Below are 17,952 nucleotides of genomic sequence, written 5' to 3'. Positions count from 1 at the left end.
CACAAGGTCCAGTACTGGAACATTATGGGAAAAGGGGCACAACAATAAACAGTGTACGTTACAGTGAGATGCTTACTGCCAGGCTAAAGCCTGCAATTCAAAGCAAACGCCGAAGATTGCTGCACGACAATGCCCGTCCGCATACTGCTGCCCACACTGCTGAAACGCTCCAGAAACTCAGATTTGAAGTACTGGATCATCCTCCATATAGTCCCGATCTTGCCCCTTCTGACTATCACTTGTTTGGTCCACTCAAACAGGCATTAAGGGGCCATCGATTTGCCTCAGACGAAGCAGACAAAGATGCAGTGCATTCCTGGCTCGCAGCTCAACCGAGAACCTTCTTTCATGAGGGAATCAGGAAGCTTGTACAACGATGGCCCAAGTGCGTTGAAGCGCAAGGGAAAAATAAATATTGAAAAATGTAGTTCTTGTAAGTTTTGTATTTGATTACAATAAAATTTCATTACTACTTTGCAGATAATAATTAATTTACCCTCGTACGTTAGGGTGTGCACGTGGGCAAGAAAAAGGAATTCCAGGGTTTTTCCTGAATTTACACATTTTCATGGGCGAACATATACTTTTTCCTGAGTGAAAAATAAACTAACCCAGGTGAAACTACATTTCTTTCTGTGATGAGTGACAATATACTTTCCTATGAAGCAGCAGAACTTATCAATCCTTTGAATGATGAAGGTTTAACAGACCTGCATCGAAATTCCTGACACTTTAGGAGAGGGAAAAAGAAAAAAAAAAAATCAAATACAACATGGTGGCTTCCAAAGCACTGAAATCTAGAATGCCGTGCACTTTTGTCAGCTGATCCTAGCTTGTGTCACATGAACTCGCCAGCCAATGACGGCAGATATTCAGAGCAAAGGACACATGGATGGCGTCAGCCAATAGCAACAATGTGGTTAAATAGCGCAAACACACTAATAGAAAAAGTTAATGGTTTAAATTAGTATACGTTTAGTATGTTGTTGTTGTCTTCAGTCCTGAGACTGGTTTGATGCAGCTCTCCATGCTACTCTATCCTGTGCAAGCTGCTTTATCTCCCAGTACTTACTGCAATCTATATCCTGCTGAATCTGCTTAGTGTATTCATCTCTTGGTCTCCCTCTACAATTTTTACCCTCCACGCTGCCCTCCAATGCTAAATTTGTGATCCCTTGATGCCTCAGAACATGTCCTACCAACCGGTCCCTTCTTCTTGTCAAGTTGTGCCACAAACTCCTCTTCTCCCCAATTCTATTCAATACCTCCTCATTAGTTATGTGATCTACCCATCTAATCTTCAGCATTCTTCTGTAGCACCACATTTCGAAAGCTTCTATTCTCTTCTTCTCCAAACTATTTATCGTTCATGTTTCACTTCCGTACATGGCTACACTCCATACAAATACTTTCAGAAACGATTTCCTGACACTTAAATCTATACTCGATGTTAATGAATTTCTCTTCTTCAGAAACGCTTTCCTTGCCATTGCCAGTCTATTTTATATCCTCTCTACTTTGACCATCATCAGTTATTTTGCTCCCCAAATAGCAAAACTCCTTTACTACTTTAAGCTTCTCATTTCCTAATCTAATTCCCTCAGCATCACCCAACTTAATTCGACTACCTTCCATTATCCTCATTTTGCTTTTGTTGATGTTCATCTTATACCCTCCTTTCAAGACACTGTCCATTCCGTTCAACTGCTCTTCAAGTCCTTTGTTGTCTCTGACAGAATTACAATGTCATCGGCAGACCTCAACGTTTTTATTTCTTTTCCATGTGTCGTTACGGTGTAAAGTAAGGAACCCAGGGCAGACGGTCGGTCAATGCGATTTAAGCAACGTGCAGTCATTGAATTCTTGACAGCAGAAGATGTCACTCAAAAGGAGATTCATCAGAGAATGAAAGCAGTTTATGGTGACTGTGTCGATGTGAGTACTGTGCACCATCGGGAGAGTAAGTTTAAAGATGTTGAGGCGGGAACATCTGACCTGTGTAACAAACAAAGAGTTGGACATCCTGTAACAGCAAACACTGAGCTTCACAAGCAAAATGTTGACAGACTGATTCAGGATGATCGTCGCATCACTCGGAGAGAAACTGCAAGCACAATTGGCATTTCACAAGAACACGTGGGTCGCATTATTGCTTTGCTTGGCTATCGGAAGATCTGTGCACGATGGGGACCCCGGGTGCTGACTCCTGAAGTGAAAGCACACAGACTTGAAATTTGCCAGAAACTCCTCTCGCAAGAGTGAAGATAATGCCTTTCCCTAATCAGTTGTGACAGGAGACTAAACGTGGGTACACCATTACGACCTGGAGACGAAATGTCAGTCTCTGGAATGTCGACACAAAGACTCGCCCCAGAAAAAGAAATTCGAGAGGCAGCCCTCAGCTGGAAGAAACATGGCCACAGTGTTCTGGGATGCAGATGGTGATATCCATGTTGATTTCCTCAATTGCGGAACAACAATAAATTCAGATCGTTACACCGCAACGCTGCGAAATCTCAAACGACGGCTAACGAGGGCCCAAAAGGAAAAGAGAAATGTTTTACTGCAGCATGACGATGCCAAACCACACACTTTACGTGCCACCACAGCAGAACTTCAGAGACTGAATCTTACCACCGCACGGCATCCTCCATACAGTCCAGATTTAGCACCGCCTGACTTCAATCTGTTCCCAATAATGAAAGACGATCTGCGGGGACATCATTATGTTTACGATGGAGACGTCGAGAGAACTGTGAGACTGAGGTTGTGGAAACAGTGTCAACTTCTTTCGCGATGGCTTCAGAAAACCTGCTCATCCTTGGCAGAAATGTATCCAATTGGCTGGTGATTACGTGGAAAATTGAATATTGGTAATTAAAGATCACACTCTAAGGAGTATTTCTGTATTTCATTTATTAAGATATTCCCATCCAAACCCAAGTAACGAAGGTGGAGGCATTACTTTTCATTCAATCCTCGTACATGTGGGGCCATGTCATACAGATCAGAGAATTGCCAGGCTACAGCTACATGGGAGAAGCGTGACATCCCTGTAATAAATGCACAAAAAGATGGTGATGAATGTAATCTTATTCCTGCAAAGGAACTATGAATTTATCTGTCATTCTGATGCCTCAGAACACGTCCTACCAACCGATCCCTTCTTCTAATCAAGTTGTGCCACAAACTCCTCTTCTCCCCAATTCTATTCAATACCTTCTCATTAGTTATGTGATCTACCCATCTAATCTTCAGCATTCTTCTGTAGCACCACATTTTGAAAGCTTCTATTCTCTTCTCGTCCAAACTATTTATCGTCCACGTTTCACTTCCATACATGGCTATACTCCATACAAATACATTCAGAAAAGACTTCCTGACTCTTAAATCTATACTCGACGTTAACAAATTTCTCTTCTTCAGAAACGCTTTCCTTGCCATTGCCAGAGGGCAGCGTGGAGGGTAAAAATCGCAGAGGGAGACCAAGAGATGGATACACTAAGCAGACTCAGAATGATGTAGGTTGCAGTAGGTACTGCGAGATGAAGAAGCTTGCACAGGATAGAGTAGCATGGAGAGCTGCATCAAACCAGTCTCAGGACTGAAGACCACAACAACAACAACTACTGTCATTCTGAATCATTAGTTCTAGATGATACTTGTACAAAGTGTTTTCAAGTTGAATATTATGACTGAATTTGATATCTGAAGAATATTGTATATGTTTCATGAAATAATCAATGGAAAATCCAGGATGGCATAATGATAATATTATGAAACGGATAGATTGCTACTCACTGTATAGACGAAATGCTGAGTTGCAGACAGGCACAACAAAGATACTGCTATAGAAGTAAGTGTTCAGTCAGAAGGCTGCCTCCTGAAATACACAACATACATACACACACATTCACACAAATGCAGCTCTCACACTCACACGACCACGGGCTGGCTGCCGAGGCCAGACTGCGAGCATCAGTGCACGGTGGGAGAAGCAATCTGGATTGTGGAGATAAGGGGAGGGATAACAGGGTAGAGATGGAAGACAGTAAAAGTCCTGCTTGTGGGAGCATACTAGGACGAGGTGGGGAGAGGGCAGGGCAGCTAGGTGCAGTCAGGAAGTTAGGCGGGGGTGGGGGGCAGGAGGAAGCAGTAATACCAGGTGTACCGGTATGAAATGAGCGTTAAGATACAAATGTGTCGACAGGGAACATTTGTTGTGAACGAGCCTCAATTTTTTTTTTTGTTTGGTTGGTATGACATCTGTCAAAGATATTTAGTATACATCAAGTCATGGAACAAACAACATCATATGTTTTCATCATGTTAACAATGTCGAATTTTGTACCAGAAAGTGACGATTTGCGGAAAGCATTAATTTTTTGTTTTCATTTGGAAAAAAAAAAAAGTGCTGCTGAGTCGCATCGAATGCTTGTCAAGGCATACAGTGATCGTGCTCTATCAGAAGCAATGTGCAAAAGATGGTTCAGAAATAATGATTTTGATGTAAGAAATGAAGAACGTGGACGACCACCGATAAAGTTCGAAGACGCCGAATTGCAGGCAATATTGGATGGGGATGATACTTTGAGTCAGAAGCAAATGGCAGCAATGCTAAATGTTGCACAACAAACAATTTCTGACCGTTTGAAAGCTATGGGGAAGATCCAAAAGTGGGTAAAGTGGGTGCCACATGAATTTAATGAAAGACAGATGGAAAACCGAAAAGCCATTTGTCAAATTTTGCTTCAAAGACATGAAAGAAAATCAATTTTGCATCGAACTGTTACTGGCGATGAAAAACGAATTTATTTTAAGAATCCTGAACGGGAAAAATCGTGGGTTAATCTGGGACAACCGTCAACATCGACCGCAAAACCAGATCGATTCGGCAAGAAGACAATGCTGTGTTTGGTGGGATCAGAAAGGTGTGGTGTATCGTGAGCTTCTAGAACCTTGTGAAACTGAATACTAATCGCTACAGACAACAAATGATCAATTTGAACTACGCATTGATCGAAAAAAGACCAGAATGGGCCAGAAGACACGGAAAAGTAATTTTTTTAGACGACAATGCACCTGCGCACAAAGGAAAACTGGTTCAAGATAGAATCAAAACACTCGGCTGGAAGCTGCTACCCCACCCGCCATATTCACCAGACTCGGCCCCTTCCGACTACCATTTGTTTTCACCGATGGGACACACATCGGCTGAGGAACACTTTGATTCCTACGAAGAAGTCGAAAATTGGGTGTTCGATCAGTTTGCTTCAAAAGACGAACATTTCTATTGGCATGGTGTCCACAAACTGCCAGAAAGGTGGTCAAAATGTATAGAAAGCAATGATCAGTACTTTGAATAAAATGTTTTTACTTTTCAATTGAAAATTAGTGTTTCATTTTCACAAAAAAGGCTCATTTCATACCAGTACACCTGGTAAGGCTGTGGGTGTGTGGGTGGAATAGAAGGCTGTGTGATGCTAGAATGGGAACAAGAAAGGGGATAAGTGGATGACGGACAATGACTAATGAAGGTTGAGGCAAGAGGAGTACAGGAACATAAGATATACTGCGGGGAGAGTTCCCAACTGTGCCGTGCAGAAAAGCTGGGGTCAGTAGGAAGGATACAGATGGCACAAGCTGTGAAGCAGTCATCAAAATGAAGAAGGTCGCAGCAGGCAGCGAGTTCGGCAACTGGGTGTTCCAGCTGTCCCTCGGCCACAGTTTGACAGAGAGCTCGTCAGCTGTCGTTACCGTGCAGAGTGAAGCACGGTGATTGCAGCTTAGCTTGTATATCACACGACTGGTTTCACAAGGAGCCCTGCCTTAGGTGGGATAGGACATGCCTGCGACAGGACTGGTGTAGCGTGAAATATGGTCTCCCGGCTGAGATGCCAGTTGAAATATGCTCACTATTTTTATTTACTTAAATTTGGCAAATTTCGTGACAGTACCTTTTCTGTGAAATGTTTACAAGATGATATTTGTCTTGGCTTCAGTCGTCTAGTGGAAGTATGATTCCACAAAGCAGTTTCGTCGGCTGCAGAAATGACCTGGTCCAATGTGTGTGCCTCATTTTTGGTGCTTCAAATACCATTTCTTCGAATGTGGTTTCTTCTTAAAGTTTACATAAAAAAAGTAGAAACATAATTCATTTTTTCCTGTTCACTAGCAAATATTTATAACGGCGACCTGCACATTGTTCTACCGTCAACACACACCAAGAGTTCACTGCCGACTGACTACAATCAAAGACGACTCCAGCGTCAAAGACGTTTTACACAACACACAACCTTCCACTTGTAATCAGTCTCTTTGATATTCTTCGTCACGTCTACTAATAGTAATCAATATGCTGTTACTCTCAAAAAATATAAGTAAATTAACATAAAATAAGGCAAATTACAATAAAAAAAATTCTGACAAACATATAAGAAAACATTTACAATTTGGTATCGACAAATCCGGTAGAAAACAACACATCTCCCAGATCCATTACAAGTGGTTGTGGGACAGACAGGTCTTGCATCTAGGTCTATTAAGTAGCTATTACACAACAATCCGCCGCGAACGGTACTGGTCTAGCACGACAGCCATCCAGCGGAAGAACGAGTGAAACTGTGAAAATTACCCGCGAGCCAGAATAGAGAGCAGTTCTAAACTGACATCAATCTGCACGAACGTACTAGGTAGTGATAACTCGCGCATGCACAGAAGGGGGTACCGCAGTGCTTTCTGCTTGTTATCCACTTATTGAGCAGTGCCTAGTAATAAATTTCAGACTTTCATGTTGGGGATTTTCCATGTTTTTTTCCGTAAATAGGTTTTCATACGTGCAAAAAAATTTGCCAGTAGACTTTCTTTTATACTAGCTGTTTGTGACAGCATTTTTTCGCGTCTAAATTCAGGTGTACAGCAAGGAAAGGTGTCTGTATGTACCTGTTGTATCATAATACAATACACTGGCAATCATTTCTTTCCGAGTAATATGCATATAATGTTACATGGGTGATTTTGGTTTGTATCGTAATGCCTTAGCTTACAAAAGTTCATGTTTGATTTGATAGCATCTCTCGCTTTATTTCAGCATGCCAGAAAAGAGAAACTGGCAGTGATGGCGAGAAAGTCCGTGCAGTTTCGCCCAGTGCGACAGACGAGGACTGCACAACTGAGTAGCATACTGCACACTGCATTTCATTTCATTTTCCAAACTTGGAAAAATAACGGAAGTGCACTTTTAAGTTTTGGTCCTTTAAAGTGTTGCAAACTGCAGTGCATACACCCACAACTTTTGAAATGGTGGGCTGTGCTATTCCGTGGCTAAAAGCCAGACTCGTAAAAGATTCCCCAGTCACCAGAAAACGTAATGTTACAATCAGCCTGCAACTTAACAGGGTATGTACTGATATTTTATCAGTGATCTAGGCTGGTATGATCACAAAACATATAAACATATGATTTAATTCTTACTTTCGAAAAGGTGAGATAGTCTCCCTGAAGACTGTGTCTCACTAGCTAATTCCATCTTCTAACATAAGCAGCAGCTTCTCGAAACAGGCCATGTCCATCCTCACGAAGTTCCAAAATTCTTGCGGATCTTTGGGCCTAATTTCTTTCATAAGCAATATAATCCTCTGCCTGTATTCCTTGCTTTCAGCCAGGGTCGAACTCAACAACGTCTTGCTTTTCATTTTCGTCCTCGTTCTGCCCTAATCCTAAGGTTTATTGTCACTGCCAGGGCAATAGCTCCAAAAACAAGTGGGTCCTCTATGTGCAAAATGCAAAATTAGAGATACATGTATCTGTGTAACCAAGGGTTGTAGTACAAAACTAACTGTAGAGTCTGTAATGCAGAACACTAGTAACCTACATAATAGTATAACAATTACTTAATAAATAATGATATACAACACTTTCTTATTAAATAGGAGCCTCGAGCTCATATAAATAATTTGAAGGAACGACATTTCAATATGTCACACGGTCCCCCTTGTGTTTCGTGCGGTAGAACGAACGGCTTTACAAGAGAGCAGACGGTTCTGTAGTGTTGCGGAATAGTAAAGAGTTGGAAACGTGGAATACTGCCAAAGTTTCGTTGCCTATGCCGAGAGCCAGAGGCAGTAGGTTAGCCAAGAGGTAAGAGGATTGCGCACGTATCGGAATGTGTCGTCACGCAGGGGCAATGGCCAGCTTACACACAACAAGCGAGAGAGAATTGCTTAGCACGCGGGTTTGTGTTAGATGGAGACTTTCGTAGCGTGTAAGACAGAGGTATAGCATCAGGTGTACTGCATTTCACAACTTTGCGTAAGTCTGCCGTAACAACACGTAACTCTGTCGCAAGAACACCTAAGGGGCGAGTACGACAGGTGAATCGGCAGTGTAAGTGGAACGAATGCGTTCATTACAAACGAGCACGTCAGGACGTCGCTCGTGCTTCCTTTAAATACGCCAGCTTTGACAGCAACAAGGCACTCGCAGTTAGACTTGCAGTTAGATGTGTACTGGGTCGCTGCGTAGCGCTCAGCTCGGTGATCGACATGTTAATCTTTATTAAGGAGATGTTGCAGTAAGGGTGGCCCAACCAGCAGCAGATGTGAGGGGACAGTACCAGCTCTGGTCCTCTCTGCTGCCGCTGTCAATCATCGACCCGGGATCAGCAGACATCGCGGCAGACTCGCTCGCCGCCACGGCTGACCACATCGGTGAGCTGTCGTCGAGATCGTGCGGGGCCTGAGCCCTGTGCATCTGCCGTCACGACCGGTTGAGCTGACGACGCTGGGGATCTGCAACCCGTTCCACCCGTCCACCGCAGACGAGCCACCAGGAGGAGCAGGGAAGTTTTTAGAGTACACCCCGCACTACGAGAACGCTCTCGTGCCGACAGCGCCGGGACTCCAACCCGGAGCCTCCTACGCGCAGCGGCATGCTGTCCCTCGTCGAGCCGGCCGGCCAGCCGGACGCCGCCAGCCACACACGGCCGAAGTCCACCGCTACGTCACAGCACGCGGCGCTGCGCTAGCAAGACTGGTGTGGCCCGGAGCTGGTGTCATCGCTACGAGTCAGAGAGGACTCGGGGAACGTCGTCGATATCACCAAGCTCAGCCAGCCTGTGTTACTAGGACCACATTGTACTCGGCAGGAATATAGGTGCTACGAATTAATAATGTTTCTTTGGCATTTCTGACGCGTCCACAGTCATTTCCTAGCATCCTGACAACTGGAGAGGTCACCACTCGGCCTCCAGTCCACCGTAGGCGACCGGGACCACCGGGGCACCTACAGTTCTATTTGCATTTTGCGAGTTATTACCGTCTGCTGTGCATGCGTGCCACATATATCCCGTGAGGATGGTGTAATAGGTCTACGTGAACCACCATATAGTGACAGATATCCTTGCTTGGGTGCTGGTGCACAGGTGTACGGTTCGCGTGCATCGTGTAATAGGGGCTTTGCAGGAATATGAGCCACGAGGCAAGGACTCGGGAGCACGGTTTTTGTAGGGGTGGATGACAGGATATTGTGCACAGGTTCAGTGGGCGGCAGAATACCACTGTGGGAGGGGTGGCGGGGCAGTGGGTAGCACATTCCTCATTTCAGGCTTCAGTGTCCTCCATCCCCTCTCTGTTCCCATTCCAGCACTCCACAGCCTTCCATTGCACCAACATACCCACAGTCTTTTTACTTCTCTCCTTTTCGCTCCTTCCTGGCTACATCTGGCTACCCTAACCTCTCCCCACCTCCTCCCTGTATGCCCCCACAAGCAGCACTTAACTGTCCCCCCACACTTATCCAGCTATCTACAACCTCCTCATTACACTCACCACTTAGACGGCTTCTCCTATCGTGCCTGTTGTTCACAGTCTGGCTTAGGCAGCCAGAGGTTGTTTTGGGGAGGAGAGTAGACAGCTAGGTAATCGGTCTCATCAAATTAGGGAAGGACGGGGAAAGAAGTCGGCCGTGCCCTTTCGGAGGTACCATCCCGGCATTTGCCTGGAGCGATTTTGGGTTCAAAAACGGTTCAAATGGCTCTGAGCACTATGGGACTTAACATCTGAGGTCATCAGCCCCCTGGACTTTTTTTTTTTTTTTTTTTTTTTTTTTTTTTGTGGTTTTAGGGCGCACAACTTCAATGGTCATTAGCGCCCCGACTACTCTAAGAATGCACCGCGAGGCACAAGTTGACCACAACAACTAAAAGGGAAAACACGATAAAAGACAGACTGACAGGCATAGGATTAAAAAACAGCATCATCAAATGTCCTTAGCGAGGTTTGTCAAATTGATAAAATGAAGAACACGAGCAGCTGCTCGTGGGTCATCCGCTAAAATGGCATCGAAAGTATTTGGCAGGTTAAGATCGAGGCGCAGTGTGTTAAGATCTGGACAGGACATTAAAATGTGTCTAACCGTCAGCAAGTGCCCACATGGGCAGAACGGCGCCGGCGCAGCCGTCAGCAGATGGTGATGGCTGAACCGGCAGTGTCCAATTCTTAACCGGGCAGCCCCCTGGACTCACATCCATACCCGAGGCAGGATTCGAACCCGCAACCGTAGCAGCAGTGCGGTTCCAGACTGAAGCAGCTAGAACCGCTCGGCCACAACAGCCGGCACGATTTAGAGAAAGCACGGAAAACCTAAATCAGGATGGCCAGGCACGGGATTGAGCCACCGTCCTCCCAAATGTGAGTACAGTGTGCTAGCCACAGACAGTGGTTGTGTGTGTGTGTGTGTGTGTGTGTGTGTGTGTGTGTGTGTGTGTGTGTGTGTGGGAGGGGTCCTCTATTTGAGAAGGAGGCCTGTTGGCTGAAAGCTTACATGTTTAGCAGCCTTTCTGTTGTGCCTGTCTGTGACTCAACATCTCCTCTATATGGAGAGCAGCATCAATCCTTTACATAATATTGTCATCAGAGAAGGTTAGTTGGATAATCAAAGGGTTGAGGCAATCTTTCCATGGAAATAAACATCTCACAGACACAGAAGTGTTTTCAAATATATAAAGTGGGTGAGAAATCCCTTTACAAGTTAATACCATAGTACAGTTAGACGTGTAGATAAAAACTACTTAAATCCAGTTCCTTACAACATCGGACTTCCGTGTATAATACAGCTTCACACAGCTGATTAATTTACATATGAGTTAAAGCATCAGATTTTTTACATTAAACTTGTACATGAGGAAAGTCTGGAAAATATTTGAAATTATGCTTGAAGTTTGTTGGAAGTCAGTAAGTGCTCTCATTATGAAACACAGGATGAATATAAACTGGGTAATTTGTGCTCCATTTTAAGCAAAAGATGGTGTTTCACACATCTCAATGCTTATGATCTATTTCCATAACTGTGTCATACAAGGACATAATTTCACGGGTACATTTAGTGGTGTATGTGGATACTGTCTGAAAAACGTGTTGGAAACAGAGTTGGTAGTAAAGAAGTACTTAATCAAAATGTCATGTCTGATGCTGAAATTTTACTAAAAGAACAACAAAACTGTAGTAAGAGATGAACTTTTCTTCTTTCGCCATTTTGTGGTGGATGTCAGGGACAAGATGTTTCGTGAAAGTTTTGAAATTATATGTAAAATTTGTTGAAAGTTGTTAAGTTCTCTCATTCTCAAACACTGGAAGAATAGAGTCCACATATTTGGTGTTGTCAATTGCATTGTTCCAAGACAACCATAGTTTCTCACTGCAATACTCGTATTGTTCTGTTAACCTTTTCACGTAAGATGATACCTCTGAATGAGTAGGGTACGACATTTAAAATTTTTAAATTTGGTCAATAACTACAAGAGACGTTGAAAATCAAACTTTCATCAGCCACGGAAGCCAATTAGATAGGTACTCTGGAATTGGTATAGAATTCCAGGTTTGTCACTTAGTAATATAAACTGATGTGATGAAAGTCATATACAGATGGCAGTACGAATGCATACTCAATGTATAAAAAGACAGTGCATTGCCAAAGATGTCATTTGTACTCACGTGAAAAGTTCTCCGACGTGATTACGGCTACCCGACAGGAATTAATAGGCTTTAAATGCGGAATGGTAGCTGTAGCTAGACACTTGGGACATTCCGTTTTGGAAATCATTTGGGAATTCAAAACATTTTGAAATCAACAATGTCAAGAGTGTGCCGAGAATACCGTATTTCAGGCATTTACCTCTCACCACAGACAATGCAGTGGCCGACGGCCTTCACTTAATGACTGAGGGTAGTGGCGTTTGCATAGAGTTGTCAGGGCTACCAGACAAGCGACACAGTGGAAAATAACTGCAGATATCAAATGTGGGACGTATGACAAACTTGTCCATCAGGACAGGGCTGCAAAATTTGGTGTCAATGGACTAAGGCTGCAGATGACCCACACGAGTGGCTTTTGCGAACAGCACGACATCCTCTGCAGCACCTCTCCCAGGCTCGTGACCGCATCGGTTCGACCCTCGACGACTGGAGAACTGTCGCCCGGTCGTACGAGTCCCGATTTCAGTTGATATGAGCTCGAATGTGGCACAGACACCACAAAATCGTGGACCCGAATTCTCAAGAAGGTACTGTGCAAGCTCCTGGTGCAGGGTGTATAGGTGGACAAGGGAAAAAAAGTTCCCGGATTTCCCGGTTAAAAATACACTTTCTCCCGGGTGAAAACACACTTTTTCCATGTTAAGTGACAGTATACTCTTCCTCGGCACTGTAAAAGTCATCAATCCTTTGAATGTTTATGATTTTATGTACTGACGTAGAATTTCCTGACACTTTAGAAAACGAAACTCAGAGGGAAAAACACGTTTTGAAAGACCTTTGATGTGCAGCAACATGTACGCTGCATATTTTCGTATTAGGAAGGTATAAATTTGAATCCCACTGAACAATGCATGTCACTTTCCAAAGTATTGAAATCGAGATTGCGATGCACTTTTGTAAGCGTCATAGCTCATTCGTGTGATCTCGCCAGCTGATGATAAAATCAAATGGCTCCGAGCACTACGGGACTAAACATCGGAGGTCATCAATCCCCTAGAACTCAGAACTACTTCAACCTAACTAACCTAAGGACAACACACACATCCACGCCTGAGAGTGAAACGCTTTGTGATTTAAGAAATTCATCGTACATTCTCGCTCATAGTTCATCTTGCGTAAAAGGAAATCTGCTTTGAATGAAACGCTTTTCAAACCACCATTCGCAATGTTTTCCCGTGACCTGTTAGAAATAGGTTTGTTTCAGCAGTTCCCAGAGAGCGCCAGGTAACTGGCATCACCGCGCTTGCGCAGCTACGATGACGCAGGAAGCCCACATGTTCGTACTCGTAAAACATTAAAAGATCTTACATTATGTCATGAAAGAAACAAGACATCAAAGGATACTTCAAGAGCGCCAGGATTTCGCAAACCATACTAAAATGCACATCTGTATGTAAATTTTCTTGGAGTACCAGTACTTATGTTTGGTTCTTTATTATAGCATAATGCCAAATGCGCACTTGAAATGCAGCGAACAACTGAAACTAGCCAATAGTGTGAAGTTAAACACTTCCTTTCAAATAATTGACTGCATCAGTAGAAATGATTAATAAAAGCCAAATCTCTTTAGCAAACTGGCAAAAAATAACTTCATTGTTCTGTAAGGCAATTAATGCTTGACTGTCAGAGAGGTGGAAATAAAATCTGAAACTATTAACATATTTTAGCCTGCCGTAATTACGCAAACGAATTTTAATTCATTTGATTGCTCCCGGCCACAAATATCCGTTTTGTTCTCATTTAACGTGAGAGCAATAAACGAATAGGAAACAACAAAATCACTGAACGTGAACACAGGTCACGTGGAGACGACCCACCTCCCCACCACAACTCTGACTGCTCTGTGCATCAGCACCACATCTACGATATTTCCGAACCGGGGCAATATTAAGTAGTGGCACCCAGCCACACTTCTGTATCCAGAAGCGGGAGATGGTACTACTCACACATGACTCAACTGCGCATGCGCAAGAGGCCGCCCGCAACTGCTCAAACAAATCTAATTTAAACAGTTGTCACGTCATGGTCATCGGAGGCAATTTGTTGTTATAAAGCATCACATAGTTTTCGTAAAGCCTCTGACACACTTTACTGTTGGCAGACACTTTTATGAGCACTGTTTTGTTGTTTTATACAACCCATTTCCTTTGCAACTTGAGTTTTATTTCCGTTTTTTCCCCCCTCCCATTCATGTTTTGTTGCTGCAGTATTATTCTGCAGTAGCGGGATACAATAATATCCTTTGTCAGAGCATCGGTTCTTACCAGCCAAAATCACAAAAATTTAACTGAAAACTAAAACAATGAAAAATTCCCGGAATTCTACACAATTCCCGGGTTTTATCCTGGATGAAAAAGTTCCCAGGTTTTTCCTGGTTTTATCCTGGATGAAAAAATTCCCGGGTCGTATACACCCTGTGGTGGCACCATAAAGGTGCAGGCTGTGTTTACACAGAATGGACTGTATTCTCGGGTCCAACTGCACCGACCATTGACTGGAAATGGCTATATTCGGCTGCTTGGAAACCGTTTGCAAACATTTCCAAAGGAATCTTTGTAAGATAATGTGCCATGTCACTGGGTCACAATTGTTTGCAACTGTTTTGAAGAATATTCTGGACAATCTGAGTGAACAGTTTGACAACCCAAATCGTCCGACATCGATCCCTCCGAACATTTACGGGGCACAATCTAGGTCGGTTCTTGCTCAAAATCCTGCAATGATAACACTTTCGCAGTTGAGGATGGCTATGGAGGCAGCATGGCTCAATATTTCTGCACGGGATTTCAAACAACTTCTCGAATCTGTGCCACATCGAACTACAGCGCTACACCAGACTAAAGGAGGTCCGACTCGACATCGGGAGATATTCGGTGACTTTTGTCACCTCAGTATAGATTGCAATCAATATAGGAACAATTTTTTTAAAAATGGACTTGTGCATAATTACTGTACTATTCCAGACTGACAAGGTAAAAATTTCCTGCAATAAGCCAAATCTACCCAATTTGGTCAGGTGAGTTAAATTGTGGCAGATCTACATCTACATCTACATGGATACTCTGCAAATTACATTCAAGTGCCTGGCAGAGGGTTCATCGAACCACCTTCACAATCTCTATTATTCCAATCTCGTATAGCGCGCTGAAAGAACGAACACCTATATCTTTCCATACGAGCTCTAATTTCCCTTATTTTATCATGACGATCGTTTCTCCCTATGTAGGTCAGTGTCAACAAAATATTTTCGCATTCGGAGGAGAAAGTTGGTGACTGGAATTTCGTGAGAAGATTCCGTCACGATGAAAAACGCCTTTCTTTTAATGATTTCCAGCCCAAATCCTGTATAATTTCTGTGACACTCTCTCCCATATTTCGCAATAATACAAAACGTGCTGCCTTTCTTTGAACGTTTTCAATGCACTCCGTCAGACCTATCTGGTAAGGATCCCACACCTCGCAGCAGTATTCTAAAAGAGGACGGACAAGCATAGTGTAGGCAGTCCCCTTAGTATGTCTGTTACATTTTCGAAGTGTCATGCCAATAAAACGCAGTCTTTGGTTAGCCTTCCCCACATTTTCTGTGTGTTCCTTCCAATTTAAGCTGTTTGTAACTGTAATACCTAGGTATTTAGTGGAATTTATAGCTTTTAGATTAGACTGATTTATCGTGTAACCGAAATTTGAGTTCCTTTTATCATTTTTATGGATGACCTCACACTTTTCGTTATTTAGGAACAACTGCCACTTTTCGCACCATTCAGATATTTTTTCTAGATCGTTTTGCAGTTTGTTTCGATCTGCTGATGACTTTATTAGTCAATGAACGACAGCGTCATCTGCAAACAACCAGAGACGGCTGCTCAGATTGTCTCCCAAATCATTTATATAGATAAGGAACAGCAAAGGGCCTATAACACTACCTTGGGGGACGCCAGAGATCACTTCTATTTTACTCTATGACTTTCCGTCAGTTGCTACAAACTGTGTCCTCTCTGACAGGAAGTCACAAATCCAGTCACATAACTGAGATGATATTCCACAAGCACGCAATTTCACTACGAGCCGCTTGTGTGGTACCATGTCAAAAGCCCTCCGGAAATCCCTTGTCAATAGCACTCAACATTTCTTGTGAATAAAGAGGTAGCTGTGTTTCACAGGAACGATGTTTTCTAAATCCTTGTTTACTGTGTGTCAACAGACCGTTTTCTTCGAAGTAATTCATAATGTTCGAACACAATATATGTTCCAAAACCCTTCTGCATATCAACGTTAATGATATGGGCCTGTAATTTGGTGGATTACTCCTACTACCTTTCTTGAATATTGGTGTGACCTGTGCAACTTTGCAGTCTTCGGGTACGGATCTTTCGTCGAGCAAACAACTGCTTTCACTGTAGAGGAACATTTAGTGCTTTCTGCTTGGATTCACAAATGTCAAGATACAAAGAAGACGGTGACAGACATTTCGAAGGATTTCACTGACGTGAAATCGCCACCGTCAGGACCGACGTTACCCAGACGGGAGAAGTAAACTTCTGCGAAGAAGTGTCTTCTCAGTGCAGAATATACTGGAAGGCATTCCCCTGAAACTTGTGCTGTTGTGGTGGAATCACGTGAATGATCACCAATGAAGTGAAACTGTAAGTGGTCTGCAGAATTAGGCGACCCACAATCTACTATGCGAGACAACACGTGGAGTCAGTTTGAAGGGGAGATGAAGTCATTTATAGGGTCAATTATCTTTTCGTGATCACAGAATACTGTGCTGAGATGCCGTAGCTGTACTCTGATCTTCACCCAGGTTTCCCCTCAAATATTCTGCAATTCTCTGAGTCAAAGGCATCTTAATCTGCGAATCGTCTCTCTCGTAATTTGAGTATCAGAACAATATGTTTTTCCATCTAATTTAGCAATCCTTATGTCTGTATACAAGTAGTAACGTGAAGCATTACAGAAATTTACGTGACGAGCAAGAAAATACCTGCGGTTCAGAAGGTGAGTCAGATCTTGTGTCGTCTTCAAGAGGCTCCACTTTACACTCGACTCCTTCAAAAAACTGCAACAAAAAATGTTACACTTTAGTCTTCTTCCTCCAACAATACTCCATACACTACATACATAACAAAGACACAAACTGTTGAATATATAACAGTTAAGTTTTGAAGGCAGAGAACTGATAACTGCAGAATCTCCTAAATTTCTGGGAGTCACCATAAATAAAAACTTGTCATGGACTGATCATGCAGATTGTTTACTGAAGCAGTTAAATAGTTTTGTTTATGCAATGAAGATTCTGGATAAAGCAACTGACTTAGCTGTTAGGAAAATTGTGCATCATGCATATTTTATATCAGTTGTAAGATTTGGCATAATTTATTGGGGAGTTGAGAAAGGAAGCCACCTCAGTGTGTTCAAGATACAGAAAAAAATTATCAGGGCTACGAATGGAGCAGACAACACACAATCGTGAAAACCTTTATTTGCAAGCCTTGACTTACTGATGATTCCTTCCATGTTTTATAAATAAACACTTCCCATTGAGTTAAAAAATCCACATCTTTTTGAGCAAAATTCATTTACACATGCTTATGAAGCAAGGCATAAACAAGATTACATGTTATCTTGCCACAGACTAACATTATTTGAAAATGCACCATATTACAGGGCTTTGAAGCTTAGCAATAAAATGTGTTCAAAGTTGAAGGACTATGAGCTAGAGCTCACAGGTGCAAACACTGAAAAATATTTAAAAAGCAAATGCTACTACAGTGTAGATAATTTTATACACGAGGAAGACATGTAGGAGATGTTTTATCTCTCTCCCCCCCCCCCCCCCCTCCCCCTCCCCCTACATTACGTTCTATGTGTATGCTTAAGTTCCCTTTTAATGAAGGTAGATGTTTTCTTCATATGTATC

General features: G+C 42.9%; 1 protein-coding gene across 1 annotated transcript in view; it reads right to left on the bottom strand.

Moving 5' to 3' along the window:
* The window catches only part of LOC124554026, a 182,602-nt gene that overhangs the window by 67,317 nt on the left and 97,333 nt on the right, over positions 1–17,952 (bottom strand). The window contains exon 5 of the mRNA XM_047128052.1: positions 17,017–17,091. Within this exon, the coding sequence (XP_046984008.1) occupies positions 17,017–17,091 (75 nt within the window). The remainder of the gene's footprint in view (positions 1–17,016; positions 17,092–17,952) is intronic.

This window comes from Schistocerca americana, chromosome 11, assembly GCF_021461395.2.
Source record: "Schistocerca americana isolate TAMUIC-IGC-003095 chromosome 11, iqSchAmer2.1, whole genome shotgun sequence".
NCBI classification, from domain to species: Eukaryota; Metazoa; Arthropoda; class Insecta; order Orthoptera; family Acrididae; genus Schistocerca; species Schistocerca americana.
Note: the sequence above shows the minus strand (reverse complement) of the source record. Positions and strands in the feature narration are given on the sequence as shown.